General features: G+C 45.3%; 2 protein-coding genes across 4 annotated transcripts; one reads left to right on the top strand and one right to left on the bottom strand.

The window, feature by feature from the left end:
• Positions 1-3,116: 3,116 nt before the first annotated feature.
• Positions 3,117-6,507, top strand: LOC103175639 (histone H3.3A). The gene is made up of 4 exons (XM_042342341.1): positions 3,117-3,147; positions 3,606-3,745; positions 4,296-4,449; positions 4,571-6,507. The coding sequence occupies exons 2-4, from the start codon at positions 3,618-3,620 to the stop codon at positions 4,697-4,699; spliced, it is 411 nt and encodes a 136-aa protein (XP_042198275.1). The 5' UTR covers positions 3,117-3,147; positions 3,606-3,617; the 3' UTR covers positions 4,700-6,507.
• Positions 6,508-6,845: 338 nt separating this feature from the next.
• si:ch211-250n8.1 lies at positions 6,846-16,967 on the bottom strand. 3 transcript variants are annotated; one of them, XM_042342338.1, is made up of 16 exons: positions 16,899-16,967; positions 15,335-15,442; positions 14,657-14,732; positions 14,102-14,258; positions 13,222-13,267; positions 12,971-13,029; positions 12,509-12,544; positions 11,881-11,933; positions 11,382-11,514; positions 10,515-10,711; positions 9,724-9,769; positions 9,015-9,080; positions 8,470-8,529; positions 7,899-7,981; positions 7,369-7,463; positions 6,846-7,115 (listed from the first exon to the last, which is right to left on the bottom strand). In XM_042342338.1, exons 1-16 carry the CDS (start codon positions 16,933-16,935, stop codon positions 7,081-7,083), a joined length of 1,287 nt encoding a protein of 428 aa, XP_042198272.1. In that variant the 5' UTR covers positions 16,936-16,967; the 3' UTR covers positions 6,846-7,080. The 3 variants fall into 3 exon arrangements, with proteins under 3 accessions (XP_042198272.1, XP_042198273.1, XP_042198274.1); XM_042342339.1 differs by having other exon boundaries at positions 9,739-9,769; XM_042342340.1 differs by lacking the exon at positions 8,470-8,529.
• Between the last annotated feature and the right edge of the window lie 32 nt (positions 16,968-16,999).

Below are 16,999 nucleotides of genomic sequence, written 5' to 3'. Positions count from 1 at the left end.
TCCCCCTCCCCTCCCTTCTTCTCCCCCTCGTCCACCTCCCCTCCCCCCCACCGCCTCACCTCCCATCCCTTTCCTCCACTCCCTGGCAAATTCCTTCTCTTTAGATATCTGCCTCATTGCATCTTGAAACCTAAAATAGGTTCCTGCTTCAAGTATTCCGCATCCCAACAACTCTCTGTAAAATCATCTTGAAAATGGACTCAATTCCGACATTCTGTTGTCAAGCACATCATCTTGGAGCCAGCCTAGCTCAAAGGAGACTTTGCTTACTTCCCCCCAAGGAGGGAAATATTTTTGTATGTTAATCGCGAGGTCTCTCTGCCCTTATTTAGGATTTTACTGTGAACTGTTGTGACTCTGTGTATGTTGTGGATAAAACACATTATTACAGTGGAATTAAATATGTTTAGAGCGGGTATACACTGGCTTTGAGACTTACTGTACAATAATAATAGTAATAATATTCGCATTTGACATAGTGCCTTATCATGTCGTCAAGACGTCTCAAAGCGCTTCACAGAATATACTGTAGATTGTAGTGACTGTGTTTTGTGGGCGAAACGCGGCAGCAGCGTCTCACAAACAGACGTAACACACATAACATGCCGTACGTTAACATTATTTGCTACTGTAAATAATTGAAGCAGAAAGCCAATGACGAGAGCTAGAAGTGCCTTGCGCCAGCTGTATTGGTGCAGTTATATCATTGTGTTGATGTAAAACCTCTTTTATTTAGGTCAATTCACTGAGCCCGTCAACTCTCATCAAAATGTGCGTCTTTCCTGGCACTTGCCTTTCGAGTAATGTGACCTTCCAGAACCAACCACTGAACAGTTATCAAAGTCAGTGTTCCCCTGCGTGTGTGTGTGTGTGTGTGTGTGCCCGCGTTTGCGTGCTCCAGTGCTGTACACAGTACTGCATATGTGCTCAGACTATTTACTGTGTCTGAGCACATGGGCTTTTTCTCAGTCAAACCGCAGTCGAAATTTACAGAATTTAATCTCACTGTATTAATAATAATCCTTGCACTTGACACATCGCCTCATCACGTCTTCGAGACGTCCCATAGGGCTTCACAGAATATAAATTAAATGAATATGAAGGTGTTTAATTTATAGATCAATTAATTAAACGCAGAGATAACATGTGAGCGTACAGAGCTATTGGCTGCGCGATGATTGAAGGTTGTATGTTCTGTTGTCAGGCTTCAAAGCAACGTCTCTCAACCTGCCTCCGAGTGTCCATTCCTTCTTCTACTTCTACTCTTCTACAGTTTACAAGTGACAATGACAGTGTTTAGGCCTAAAGGGGTTTCAGGATTCTCTGAATGGCAGAAAGGCTCCTATTTCCTGTTGCCCAGTCAGTTAGTCCTTGTGTTAAGTGAAATCACAAAACCATGTGAGTTGAAAGTGCAGATCTGTACTGAGAAAGTTTTCCGCTGATTCCTGGAAACATACCTGTTTCTGTATCAGAAAGAATTAAAAATACTACATTTGTGCAAGGAGATGTCTTTCTCCCAGTTTTACAAGCTTCAATTCTCTCCTCAACAATTCTGCCATGAAATTTAAATCCATTGGTTACTCGTTGTTGTTTATGGATCTGCTGTATCTGCTTACACAACCTCACTCTATCCGTTTATTTTGTAGCTCAAGGTTTCTTATATGAAAGATGCAAGTTATTTTTTAAAAAAAAATGAATTAAACATTTTCCTTGTAATCTCTAAAATTGTTTTTGGTGCTTACTTACAGTCTTATTTAATCTATCGAATAAATATAATTAATTTTGCCTGACATCTGTGTTCTTTTGATATTGTTCTCCACTTTCTGCAGTTGATCGGTGACAGCATACAGCTATGTTTATTCTGTTATTTTTAAAAATTCATAACTTTTGTCTTTCATGTTAAAAAAAACCTTTCTGTGCTATAAATAGTAGATCGACAGATTAATAGATGGAGATGGAACCGAACAAGAATATCCAGCACGGTTTATAAACAGATGAGGTTGGCGGTATTTATTTGGATTTTGGGAAGGCATTCGATAGAGTGATGCCCCAAAGTTACCCAAACTGCACACAGCAATGTTTCACCAACAGCCGCGTAGCGCGCAACCAATTCTATTTGGGGGATTGTTGGCCTGGACGCGCCAGGAAAGAGAAATTCTCTTCTCTTTTGGACGGGGTCTCGAACGAACACCTGGACAAGACAAGGCGGGACCTCGGTTCAACGTCTCATCCGACGGTGCAACACCCCCACCACCGCCCTGGAGCGCCAGCGTAACCTCAAAGTCCAGAGGTGAGGCTCGAAGCCAATAACTCTCTGACTCACAGAGAGGAGAGTGTTACCAACGTGAGGCAAAGCTTTCACCAATTGCAATTGCATTGATTTCTGCAGCACAGGAACAGGTCAATGTCCTCCCAATTGCTCTTTGCAAAGAAGCCTCTTCCCCTCCTAATGCCCCTCCTATTGCCCCTGTGGCTGCCCTATCCATTGCCCCTGTGGTTGCCCTGTATTGCCCCTGTGGTTGCCCTGTATTGCCCTTGTGGCTGCCCTATCCATTGCCCCTGTGGCTGCCCTGTATTGCCCCTGTGGTTGCCCTATATTGCCCCTGTGGTTGCCCTGTATTGCCCTTGTGGCTGCCCTATCCATTGCCCCTGTGGTTGCCCTGTATTGCCCCTGTGGTTGCCCTGTATTGCCCCTGTGGTTGCCCTGTATTGCCCTTGTGGCTGCCCTATCCATTGCCCCTGTGGTTGCCCTATATTGCCCCTGTGGTTGCCCTATATTGCCCCTGTGGTTGCCCTGTATTGCCCCTGTGGTTGCCCTGTATTGCCCTGTGGTTGCCCTGTATTGCCCTGCGGTGGCCGCGCTGCTGGTCTCTGAGCTTGGAGTCAGCCGCTGGATCGAAAGTTGTCACGGATGGGCCAATCAGGACGCGCCCTTCGGCTAGTCGCTGATTGGCTCGTTTAATAAGAATGGACCTATAGACGTGCGGCGTTAAAGACCAATCAGAGGCCGAGCTTCTGGCCAATGGGAGCGTAGCGGGTCCCCGGGGTTCTGCGGGCGGATGACGCCATCCCGTCGCTACGCGCAGCGTCTATAAAAGCGGCGCTCAGCCGCACTCGTCACCAGAACAACGAGTCAGCGAGCAGCAGGTGGGTGCGGCGCGTATGAGGCCGCGGAGTCGCGCCGCTCACGGGAGCCGTTAACCGGGGGGGCGACAGATTTCCTTTTTTTTTGTGTGTTTTTTTCTCTCTCTCTCTCAGCCGTTTTAGTCCCTTTCCGCCGTGGCTTTTTTTTCCCGGACTTTTTTTTAAGTGTTGCGCTCGGCTCGCGTCGGACACCGATCGCGTCGCGCCGTTAAGGCCGGCGGTTGGGTTGGTTGGTTATTTATTTATTTATTTTTATGCTCGCGCGTTTTGGGGGGGGAAAGAGCGAGCGGAAACGGACGGCCCGAGGTGGGGGGGAGGGTGGGGGGGCGCATCGCGGGCGGGCACGAGGCAGCGGTGTCAGTTGGTCTGGAATCGCCCCCCTCCTCCTCCTCCTCCCCTCCCCCCCCTCGTCCCTCCCCGCATTGTGTGATGCGATTTGTGGTCCCCTTTTCGACTCCCAGACTTGAGGCAGAATGGCTCGAACAAAACAAACCGCCCGCAAGTCCACCGGAGGCAAAGCGCCGCGGAAACAGCTGGCGACGAAGGCGGCGAGAAAGAGCGCCCCGTCTACTGGCGGCGTGAAGAAACCGCACCGCTACAGGTATGGCGCGGCGAGGGGGGGCGGGGGGGGGGGGCGGAGCTGGTGACGCCCGGGGCTGACCGGAGGACATGGCCTGCGATTGAAGGGATTTGGGGGGGGAGGGGGGCGGGGAGTGGTGGGGGTTGGGGGGGGAGGGGAATTCACAGCGGAAGCGCTATTTTAGTGAGCCGGTAGTAAACCCCCGTGAGGCAGGCAATCCCCCGCCCCCGCGAGGGAGCGACGGGAGTGTCGATTCCTTCAACGGCTCAAGATGAGGTTTTCTTTTGGGAAATAACATTGCGGGTTGCAGTACGTTGGTCGTGGGGCATGTGTGCGTGAGACCGCCAGGAAGGTTGGAAGGCCAACTATGCGAACCGTGGTCTGCTTCCCCCCCTCCCCCCCCCTTGTCTTAGCGTTTCTTATGTGGTTTTCATGACTCGCCCGGGCTTCCCATTGCTCACTGCTTCTGGCACTGAGCACGCGCATAGATAGCCCTGCCTCGCTCAGGCTGTTTTCCGAATGAAGCGGGAAGTTAGTTCGCTAATGCTTTTATCGCTTGCTGACATTACAGGCCAGGCACTGTCGCCCTGAGGGAGATAAGACGGTATCAGAAATCCACTGAGTTGCTGATTCGGAAATTGCCCTTCCAGCGTCTGGTGCGTGAGATTGCTCAGGATTTCAAGACTGATCTGAGGTTCCAGAGTGCTGCCATTGGTGCATTGCAGGTAGTGTGGCAGTTATGCAATAATGGGTAATGAGAGGTATGGGTAGAAGTGTGTGGTACATTGCAAGTGTCATTTTGAATGTACTATTGATTTAAAATGTGTAAACTTTGTGTTTTGACAGGAGGCTAGTGAGGCTTACCTGGTTGGTCTCTTTGAAGATACAAACCTGTGTGCAATCCATGCCAAGCGAGTAACCATTATGCCAAAGGATATTCAGCTTGCTCGCAGGATACGTGGTGAAAGAGCTTAATACAACAAACATATCAGCAATGGACAATGGGACCTTTAAAACATTGCAAGGTTTTACTTAAAACTGCAAACATTTACTGATGGGATTGTCAGGATATGGACTTGTTACAAGTGAGAATATGCACTTGTGTATCTGGTATTCAGTTTTTATTCAGTTTTCTAAAGCTTATTAGGGTGGTGGGGGGGGGAGCCCTTATTGGATTTTTATTAAACAATGCACATGAATTGAAAAGAACTGTCCTGTGATCTTCAACATGAGCTGCAATGGAAATGTTGCCCATCACTACTAAAAGCATACAAGTACATTTTTTTTATTGTATATGGGTTTTCTATTGAGGTATTTCTTAGAACATTTTGTACCATGTCAACTTTTTAAGAGTACTGGAAAAACGCTTCCTAATATCGTGTCATTCCATTGGTAACTCAGGAGGAATTGATGCAGTCTTACATTGAGTAAATTGCATTGATATTTTGTACATCTAGCTGAAGTGTGCAGCTTGGCAGCTACATATCTATTTATGCATAATTATTTTTCAAGTTGATCTTTTTGGGGTGTTTCACCTATAAATTGTTGAACTTACAAATGTTTTATGTTATGTTCATCTGTAAATGAGTACAGTAACTTCATAATGGGGTAGTCTGTATAGGAATTGGTTTGATCTTAGATTGAGTAGATTGTATAGCACTTGTTGTGTGTGGCATTAAAATAACTGTCCTCATAGAAGTACTAGACATTGGAAGAATAGGATCAAACTAAATGTGTATTAGTTCTGAATTCTCCCATGTTTTCCCAGGCATAAAGCCAGGTTTAACTATATGTTCAGCATGGTCCAACGAGTGGCAGAATGGTGATTTTATCCAGCCTGTGACCATTTCCAACTTTCCCTCCCTCCCTGGTGAACATCCTGTCACGGCAACGGCAGGAACTGGCAGTTGGGAGGACCCAGAGCGGAGATAATACCGGCCATCGTGGGTCTGTCGGGAAGCCAAGCACATCTCTTGCCATCCGTGCTGGCGCCTGCTGGGGCAGGTAGTAATCTACGTGGCTGATAGGGAGAGAATGTAAGGTGAAGCGCAGAGAAACAGAGTTTGAGTGGAGGAAGAGAGTGTGTGAGAGAGAGGATGGAGGGGAGAGGGTGTGTGTGTGTGAGAGGAGGAAGAGAGAGAGAGGAGGAAGAGAGAAGCGTGTGTGAGAGAAGAGAGGAGGAAGGGAGAGGAGGAGAGTGTGTCCCCCCGCTAATCAGCTGTGTGGCAATCACTATCTGCAGTGGGGGGACTAAGTTGCTAAGGACACGTGCGGTTGGCTTCCCGACAGACTGTAGTAACGGCTGTTATTATTATTTGCACTGCTGCGTCCTGCGAGGACATTCACCAGGGCGGGAGTGGAATGTTGGAAATGGTCTCGGGCAGGATGTTGGCCTATCTACATTTCAGATTAGCTGGAGGGGAAATCATTTTGGCATACAAAGTATAGATCAGACGTGATGTGTAAAAGGGAAACACTTTTCTCTTTCAGTAATGCAGCCTGATTTACATTTAAATTCTAGTCGCATGTACTTAAAAGTGAAAACTGGTGATGTGCGATTGACCTTCAGCATTCTGCCTTCAATTATGGCTCCATTCACCGGAGCATGTTCAGTCAGTACAGGGTTTCTCCATCCTGCAAGACCTTGTGTAATGTGTCAACTACAGTGAAATGTTATGAACAAATGAGGAAATGCCCCAGTTTAGATTACTGTGTATGTTATGTTGAGCAAAATTGTAATATGAAAACTGTACAGAAAGTTGCAATAAAGTGTTTGAAAACCACTTCTTCTCAATCTGCTCCATATAATGGCAACATACAGATTGAAGCCCAGTTACATTGACCGTTTAAATGCACAGCTGTATTTATATATCACTACAGAATCAGCCGGAGAGAACCTCTACATTTGCCTCTTCCTTACCGGGGGTGGGGGGGGGTCTTGTCTCCCAAGGGAATAAGATGGAGTGCTTGGGAGGGGGTTGGCCTTGTCTGCGATGGACTGATCGGTGATGCCAAGGCTGTGAGCGAGGACGACAAGTCCCTACAACATTCCAAAAATCCAGACCGACGATTATGGATTCACGTTGCCAGTTTATCGTAGAATTGATGAGATGAGAAAAAGTTCATATCAATCATTTATTTTATCACTTTTAAGTGTAGTAAGACAACTGTGGGTACAATAAAACTGGATTTAAAAGGATAACACTGAAAATTGTACAAAAATATATACACCGAAAACCACAAAACTCCCAAAGGTAAGTTCAGTTCAACACCCAATAGTTCATGTTGGCAATGTGCACACGACAGTAACTCCGATCACAAGTCTCCCAAGATACGGCTCAGCAACACCAACACCGTCACACAAACCACTCCGTGTGTCTGAACCCTGCAGCTGGAAATATTAAAAGAACAAGACTTACAATTATTCACCTCAAAGGTATCGGCAACGCTCCCAGTGTAGGACTGCACAGGACTGGCTGAAGCTCCCAATAGGATCTTTTCCTACTGGCTTAAACCTCTCCCTCTCTTGTATGACGTATAATTGTAATTGTAGAATATTACAGCGCAGGAGGAGGCCATTCGGCTCATCGTGCCTGTGCACGTGGGGAAGAAAATGAGGTAAATCCAACCCCTGATACACTCACCTATTCTCATGATAATTTCATCAGCATCCTTTTCTGACTTTGTCTCGAACACCAAGCAGATAAAAGAACACGTGTGCGGTGTTTCTGGGCTGTCGCTGAAATAAAGCAACATCCTCTTAAAAATGTAATGTTCAGCCACAAAATAAACTTCACAATGTATCTTATGAAGCACTTTTAAGACATCTCAACAATATAAGGTGCTGCTTCAGATCAAGGATTCTTATTAATAATTGTAATTATATTTTACTACATCTGGTAAATCAGTGGCTGAGCCTTCAACTACAACACGACTAACCTCTGGAACAACTCTGCCCCTATGCCATTACTCTCTATCTGTCTTTAAATCCTGCCCAACAGCCTACCTCTTCGACTGCACTTGTAGTTACTCCTGTCTCATTTGGTGTTCGACCCTATCTTGATGAGTGCTCAGAGTCTATCCTACATGAAGGACGCTATATAAAGTTGTTATCAAATGTAAGGATTATTATTATCTGCCTGGGCAAAAGGTTTCTTTAAAGTTCCCCACTTACGCCACACAGTAAGCAAAAAGGGTCCTTTTATCCACTCGATGTCCCACAGAGGAGATCTCAGGGTAGTGATGATGGAACAGGACCTGAAATAAAGAGCAGATTGAGGTAGATTTTAGGAGACGACAGAATGATTCATAAGAATTTCAGAAGAAACTCATTCTGACTCAGGCGGGAGCAGTGTTGGCTGAGCCAGGGTGGAACTTGTTGATCTGATTCCCTTTTGAATGTCATAAATGACAAACAACTGATTGTGATGATACATTCTACATCATAAAACAACAATTCTTTGAACCATGCACAAGGTCCAGTTCATTTGAAACTCCTCTGCCCTTGTCAACCCACATCCTCTCCTGGCTCCCTGTGTCCTAAGGCATTGATTTCAAGATCGCCTTTGTTCTGCTAACTCGGCTTACTCTGACCTCTCCACACCACCATCAGCGGCTGAGCCTTCAGCCACAAGCCCCTAACCTCTGCCTCGATCTCGTCCCCTCTTTATTGTTAAATCCCACCTCCATTGCTTTCGCTGTGAAGGCAAATACAAGTTGTTCTATTGAGACAGATGAATCGTTACCTGGGAAAAATCCTTCTTCAGGCTTATCACTTCTGTTTCCTTTACATCAAATAAAACCTCCTGATATACAAAACAAATGCAACAGAACACAATTAATCTGCTTTCTGCACGGGTGCACCGTAAGCTATTAGTCTTCTTCAGAAACTTCTGTTTCCTGTTTAAATGTACTTTATAAAAGATGTGTTCTGCAAACAAAGAAACAACCTTTAAGTGGCACGTCTGGGACTCTGTATAGTTTGGATTCTCGTAAGCGCAGTGATGGGTTCCCTTACGTGGCAGTTGGCTGCTGTCCGAAACTAAAATAAATATGCAAATGCTACAGATGGTTTTCATTATATTAACTTAAACCAGCCTGAAGCACAGAGCAGAAGTGTGCATGTCAAACCTTTGTGACCGAGTAATAGTTCACTTTGTCTAGCCAATTGCGCACAGCAGTGTCCCACAAGCCGCGGTGGATTGAATGACCAAATTATTGTTACTTTATTTATTTATTAATTTTTTAAAATGATTTATTGGGCTCCCAAAGTAGTAATACTGATTCTCACCTGTGGTACATGATTTTGCTCAAGGACCTTTGTGATTCCCTCATCCAATACTTCCTTCCCACCATACTGCAAGAAAAAATGGTGAGAGATCATTCATTGGATTGTCCCAATTTATAGTAATATATCAATGAAACAATACTGAATGCAGCTGCAGTGTATACAATAGAGTTCTGGTGTGGACTGTGGTACATCAGGTTTAGGTTAGACTACCCTGCAGCCATGATTCTATTATTAAATCACATAAATATTGAGGTGGGTTTTAACAAAACAGAATTTTTTAAGATCAAAGTATCTTGTGTAAACTACTATTTGTGAATATTGAATCTCCTGTACGTTTCGCCCTCAAAATATACGGTCGATTCACTTTGCAGTATATTCTGTGAAGTGCTTTGCGACGTCTCGAAGACTTGATATGGAGCTGTATCAAATGCAAGGATCATTATCACTGCATATTTGGGTAAATATTTCGAACACTATCCTCCTTTGCTGACAAGAACTGCTGGTAGGAAATGAGCAACAAAATTAGAAGAACATCATATTTCAGTGACTAAGACCTGAGAGAGAAATGTCTTCATCGCCTGCTTCATAATAAAGCAGAAATGAAACTGTGCTTCATACATACGTCATAGAACTACAGGGAATCACAGCGCACACTGCGTCACCGTGATCTTGTGTTTGGGTCTACAGTCATGACTTGAAAACTGTTTACCGTTCCAATATTCACCTGGCCCAGGTAACGCAACGAATATAGGAACCTGTGGGAAAAGAGTAAGGAAGGGAGTATCACTCTCTGATCCTCTCTCTCTCTCTCTCTCTCTGATAGTCGCTCTAACCTTCAGTCAATCACTCCTCAGTATAATAGCAATACAGTATTCAAAGTCTGCACCCTTAGGGTGAGGCGGAAAATGCCACAACACTTTTTATTACTCGAAAAGCAAAATATTATAGAAACTAGCTTTCAAAATGTTGATAAACCTGATAAAATTTAACATCAGCACTATCATCTGCCATCAATCATTCACTTTATTTTATAATAATGATCCTTGCATTTGATATAGTGCCTTATCACATTTTCGACACGTCTCAAAGTGCTTCACAGGATATTCTGTAAAGTAGATTGACTGTATTTTGTGGGTGAAACGCGGCAGCCAATTGCACAGCAGAGTCCCACAAACAGTCGTGGATTGAGTGACCAAATTATTATTATTATTATTTAGATTAGATATAAAGATATACACATTAGGGAGAGGGGAATGGAAGGGTGTGGGAGGGAGTAAGGAGTGGGTGGAGGCTCACATGGAGTATAAGCACCGGCACAGACTGGTTGGGCAAAGTGATCCAGTCTGTGCTGTAAATTCTATGTAAATCTACATCGTATTATGTTATTTAAACGCTCCGAGACGCTACCCCGCGTGAAAGGCTCTATACAAATGCAAAGTTGTGTGGTACTGACACTTAAAGCAACCGTCACATTCTTCCATCCATCTCCCCCATTCTCACCTCCCATCCTGCACAATAGCCTCGGGCTTTTCTTCATTTAATGTGTTGTCATATTTGAGTTGAAAATTGGGGATGTCCTGCTGCAGCACTTGGAGATGAGGCACCAGTGGTCTGTAGATTGATCCATCGTGACATTTCCAGCGGATCAGGCGGAAACATAAAGGCTTTCCTCGAAGTTTCTGCAGAACCGATTGAGCCTGGCAAATATTCACAGTAAAAAGATTAGAGTAACGGCAACTCTGCAAAGCCCAGGGTAGAATAACATTTTTTTTCCCATTTTCCCCTTCTCTTTACTGATGAGATACTGTCCTGCTGCTCGAACCTGTCTGAGTTTGAACATTGTCACCAATCTACAGCTCATCACCAATATCCAACTTATCATTTACCAGCAGATTTCAGTGTATAATAATCATGAATGGGAATCCTGGCTATTTGTCCTTCCCTCGCCTTGGAACATTGACCATCGTCATGATCTAGAGCTGTCCCATTAGCTAACTCAGCAAAGACCAAGGCATCTTCCTTGTCTGTAAGCTCTGCCATTTACAGGAAGGATGTGAATGATCACCACAGCTTGCGATGTAGTGAGGTTTAGAAACGTTTTCATGTTAAATGTAATTGCATCAAATTCTTGTGCTCCGTGAGGAGCCACTCCTAACGTCACAGATCGTCTGCATTAGGTAATGATCATTCACATCCTAAGCGTGGATGGCATTGCCATAAACATAGCTGTAATGCCCTGTCAGATTCCTACTGAAAGTTTAGCCCAGAAACCAACAGAGTTAAGTGCTCCGAGACACTACCCTATGTCAAGGTTGCAATATAAATGCAAGGTTGTTGTTGTACTTGTTATATGTCCGTGCGACATACCTGGCCTTTCTGAGCATTTCTGGTGGAAATACCATTGATTTCATCAATAATGTCTCCCGCTAGGACACATCCATCTGCCTCGGCTTGGCTTCCTGCTATCACCTCCGAAACAAAAATACGCTTCTCCACGTATCTGAAAGAAAACACCATCATCCCCGAAAGTCTGTTAAATATCCCATTAGCAGAAGCCTCCAAAAGTTATAGAATGACTTTTCACTGGAACCTGACCCACCACAGATCACAGCCTTTTTCTTTCCAAATGAGTCAAAATTTGAAACAGGACGTCGGGAGATGTTGTTAAATCAGTTGAGTTTAGATCCTCAGACGTCACACATTTTCTGCTCAGTAACAACTGCAGTTGTGGCAAACCTCAACTCAACATGCTTTAACTATTGTCGTTTGGTGCATTGATTTCTGTACAATGGGCAATTCCCCCACTATTGGTTAGTCCTAGTAATTCACTGGCTTGTGCGTTCAGTGTTGTGGCTTTTGCGCTTACCTGAGTGCCATTCCCAGATCCCGGCAGGGGACAGTCTCATACAGCTCACACACCTGTGCAAAAACAGCCTTGTGTCAACCACCTCACTGCAAGGTCACCTCTCAACACAGTCCCCACCTTATCACAGCTAAGGATCAGAAGAATTTAATAAAATGGTGGAAATACAGTCTAGGGGGAATGGCTATTCCCTTGAGGGAACTGAACTGTCCTACATTTGGGTGGCTCCAATTGGATCCACACACAGCTTCTGTTCCCATAAACTCAATGACCTACACCAGGAGATAACGGCTCTGCTCACTGCAGCATCTGAATGCAGGAGAAGAAACATCAAAGGCATTGTATCAATTAAAGAACTACTTTATGGAGATATTATTTCCTCTATATCCAAAAGAAATGTTTTGAAGAAAAACTCTCCCTCTGAACACCCTCCAACACCCAATAGAAGATTATAGACTTTGGCCCCGCCTAGAGCCTTTATTTTAAGTGCTTTATATGACTGAGATAATCCTTTAGCATTTTGTTTCACTAAGTCAGACATCAAACCATCAGAGAAGCGACAGGGAACACCAATGGTAATGGCAGGAGTCTTTACTGAGGCAATGGTAAAGCGGGTGATATCTGTGCCTACCGGAAGCAGCCAGGTCTCATCCAGGAAACTACTGTTCTGCAAAGTAAAAAAAAAAATCGATCAATAAAAACAGATTTGGTGCATTATAAAAACAGCCCATCAACATCCACCTTAGCCAATCCTTTTGTTAGTCTTAAAGACCTCTAGCAGGTCCTTCTCAATGGTCTCAACTCTCCAGAAATACTTTGCAATACCTTTCTAACCTATTACACTTCAAAAGGATTTCACTGGCATCATCGTCACATAGGCAGGTCGTCTCACAGCGCTTCCCAGGACACTGTGACGCAGCGTGCTGTACATTTGTAGGCGAAGATTTTAGCCAATTTGCACACAGCAATATCCCCACAAACAGCCAGGAGATGAATGATCAATTTTATTTCATTTGATAAAAACTAAGCCACTGGGAGAAGCAGTGGCATACTTTCTAATTGAATGTGAGACGCAGTATGGAGAGACACATACCTCTAAATCAAGGGCAAAGTTCATCTGCGACACAACCAGCAACAGTGAGAGAAAAGGTTCTGTGTACAAAAGAAAATTAGACATGCGAAAACTGACACCAAACTATCAAACACGAATGGTCAGGTTGATGGAGGGCCTTTGGCATATTTCCAGGATAATATAATTTACATTTACAAATTGAATAAACAGATTTGCCAATATAACCTAGACACCTGATTGAGCAAAAACAAAATAAGAGTAGCGACATTTACCTGAAAGGCATTCATTACCCAGGATGGAGCTCTCAGGATCATACCACTGCAACATGAAAACGGATAGGATTACGTTCAGATATCTGTCCAGAAATTGCGCGTTGTAATCCTTTTGTTCCACATCTGAGTGTATTATTCTGAATTGACCTTCTCAATCCCATTTACAGTGGTATATACCTCTATAAGTTTGCCTTTAGTCACCTATTTTAAAGAATGAAGAGCCGTAGCTTGCCTATCTGCTTTTTTTATATGTATCCCCAATATCCAGCAAACATAGAGCTCTTTTGCCAAGCATATCAGCTTGGAGCCAGTTCAGCTCCAAAGACTCCGCTTATCACCCCTAAGGAGGGTAGTCACTTGTTGATTATTTGACGTGTGCCAAGTACAGGGTTGTCACTTTGTCTCTTCCAATCCTCCCATCCCTTCAGTGCATTGATCCTCAGGGCATTAGTCCTCTCCTTTTCAGTATCTATCTGCTCCCATTGGTGACATCATCCACAGGCATGGGGTTCACTTCCACATAGACACAGATGACACCCAACTCTATCTCTCTGTCTCCATCCTCGATTGCTGGACCACTGCTCTTCTAACTATGTAGAGTTACATAATAATAATAATCCTTCCATTTGATATAGTGTCTTATCACGTCTTCAAAGTGCATTGACTGTATATTTTGTGGGTGAAACACGGCAGCCAATTCCACACAGAAGCGTCCCACAAACAGTCGTGGATTGAGTGACAAATTTATTATTATTTTGAAGGAATTATTACCCCCCAAAAAGCGATCCGCCAATCGACTAACAACCGGGTTCCTACTTATTGCTAGATAAACAGAGGCTTGTGGAGAAACAATCTGTGAAGCGTGGATGTGATGAAGTACCTCTGAGAGCTTTGGTGTGTGCAGTAGATGTCGGATCGTAGTTGCCAAGCTCTTCTGGTTCAGAGCCAGTCGGATAAAGTACCGCCCTTGGCCTTGTGGTGTCAGCGTCTTCTTGTTTGCAATGGTTTTCTCCAATGCTACGGTGAGTTGGATCAGCCTAGCAACATAACAGGAAAATAATTCAAATTCCAATGATTAACCAAAGCCTCTCATTGTTACAACAACTTGCATTTATATAGCCCCTCATGAAGGGTAGAGACTCATTACCTTCTCCTTCATCTGAAACAGATAATTCATCCAGCACAGACACTCATGACATCTCATTGCTCCAGTGCTGTGTTTCTTCCTCCCTGATGTGGCAGGGTAGTTTTTCCTGAGCTCTTACAGAGAAATATAGTAAAGTAAATTAAAAGACTCCTCTTTCCATGAGATTATTGTGCTTGTCCTCAAACACTCCGGGATGCTACCCCGTGTGAAGGGCACTACATAAATGCAAGTTGTTGTTATCCTGATAGGTGGATTGTTTTAAGTGCAGAATACTTCAGGTGTACGTACTCGCCACAGGAATGATGGTGTGCCAGCTGCTCCAGTAGGTGCCAGTAATCTCTCCTCTTCAGACCAAGAACTGGTTCTGCAACAAGAGAACAAACAGCAGGGCGATCATAACTCAGTCTACATTTCCGTGAACTTGGTGGCAACCTAAATCAACAAACTCAGGTATGAAAACATCCTCTCTTTGGCCTGATTTGCATCTTACAAATTATTTTTTATAATAGCACTTTAGTCCATTTATCTCGTCGCGTCCCTTCAAGGTCCATCTCAAGACCTTCCTTTTTGACCGTGCCTTTGGTCATCTTCCCACCCCACTTCCCTTGGCCCCCACCCGCTCCTGAATCCAACCCCCAGCTTCGGGGCTAATTATTTGTCCAGCGCATTGGAACATCCTCCTGTATATTTGACAGGCACTGTATATTTGATGTTTCCATTATACTATTGTGCTTGTCCTCAAGCGCTCTAGCATCAATGCAATTTGATGTTATTTTTNGTTATTTGGGAGCAGTCTCAACCCAGTTGCTTGGGCTACAGCTCACTAAACTAACCATATTTAGAACTAAACCAATTGGAACTAAATTAGCAACCCAAAGGATAGCTGGTATGGGAAATGGAAATACCATGGGTTTCCACATGACAACCCGCTGACCAAACAAAATTATATAGAAGAATCCTACTCACGCCGGATTCCCTTCCTGAAGATGAGCTCCAGGATATCACAGAAGGGGTTGAGATTGGGATTACGATCCATGATAGGGCTACTTTCTGCCTGGAGTTTCATAATGCAAGCTGTAAAACAAAAGCATGAGTAGTCTGCAATGTTATATTGTTAAGTCAGGCTAGACATACACAGGAAGGCCAGATAATAATTATAAAATAATAATAATAATCCTTGCATTTGATTATAGCACCTTATCATGTCATTGCAGTCTCAAAGCGCTTCACAGATGTACCGCAGAGTGACCGTGTATTTTATGGGCAAAACACAGCAGCCATTTTGCGCACAGCAATGGCACACAAGCAGCCATGGATTGAGTGACCAATTTTATTTGGGGATTGTTGTCCAGGACACCGGGAGAGAGAGAAACTCCCTTCCCTTTTTGTATAGTGCCATGGGTTCTTTGTGGGACTTGTGTTCTACTCTATCCAACGGTCAGCCTTCAACTGTGCCACTCAACATCTCGAATGCCATTGTGTCACCTGTATCACAGAAGGTTCATGCCCCTTCAAACTTAAATCAGTGATTTTCTTTAGAGATTGTTTACGGGAAATCTATACATCAAGTCCACTTTGACTCAAGTTATAATGGCTTGACTCCTGCCAACACAGTTTGGGATAGAGGCAGGGTGACCTGTGAAGTTAATCATTGCAACTGTGGCACAAAGTACTCAGTGTGAATATTATTACCGCTGTGAGCGAGGAATAGCATTCAGCAATTATTTTTGGTCAGCCGAAAGCCTGACTGATGCCGAAAGCCATAACCATTCTTGTGTATAAGTATCTCCAAACCAGGCAGAGGCTTCATGTCCCAACCCGACTCACCCCATCCGGGAGAGCTTTCAGCCACGGCTGCTCCCTCCCCCGGCTACACCGGCTGCTCTTTCAATCATCTTCCTCTCTCCACCAGCACCGGGGAGCGCTTTAACACGACCTACCACGTGAAAGGCACTGCTGACTTCCCCCGCCCACTGGCCCCAGCCCTTTGCCACCTTGCCCCCAGCCCGCTGCCACTGACCCCTGCCACCTAACCACTGCCCCCACCCACTGCCCATTGCCACTTAACCACTGCCCCCACCCATTGCCCATTGCTACTCGCCACTGCCCCCACCCATTGCCCATTGCCACCTAACCACTGCCCCCACCCATTGCCCATTGCCACCTAACCACTGCCCATTGCCACCTGACCACTGCCCCCACCCACTGCCCATTGCCACCTAACCACTGCCCATTGCCACCTGACCACTGTCCATTGCCACTTAACCACTGCCCCCACCCACTGCCCATTGCTACTCGCCACTGCCCCCACCGACTGCTCCCCGCCACCCACCCACAGCCCCAGCTGCTGCCTCCCCCCTGCCCAGTGCAGGGCATCGCCCCAGGCTGCCGCCAGGTGGCACCGGGAAAGCGTCCAGCCCGAGGCTGCTGTCTGAAAGGAGACCAGCACCCGGTGGGTGGGTGGGTGGGGGGGTGAGAGCTGTCGGTGGGGGGGGAGGGGGGGGAGACACGGGGCTCCGTCCACACTCACCTTTAGCGGCTCCCAACAGCGGCTCCTTCCCCGCCATCACCGCCAGGCCCCGCCCCTCGCCTACCAGGCCCCGCCCACAGCGCCCCCCGACTCCGCCCACA

This window comes from Callorhinchus milii, unplaced genomic scaffold, assembly GCF_018977255.1.
Source record: "Callorhinchus milii isolate IMCB2004 unplaced genomic scaffold, IMCB_Cmil_1.0 Scaffold20, whole genome shotgun sequence".
In the NCBI taxonomy this organism is placed as follows: Eukaryota; Metazoa; Chordata; class Chondrichthyes; order Chimaeriformes; family Callorhinchidae; genus Callorhinchus; species Callorhinchus milii.
Note: the sequence above shows the minus strand (reverse complement) of the source record. Positions and strands in the feature narration are given on the sequence as shown.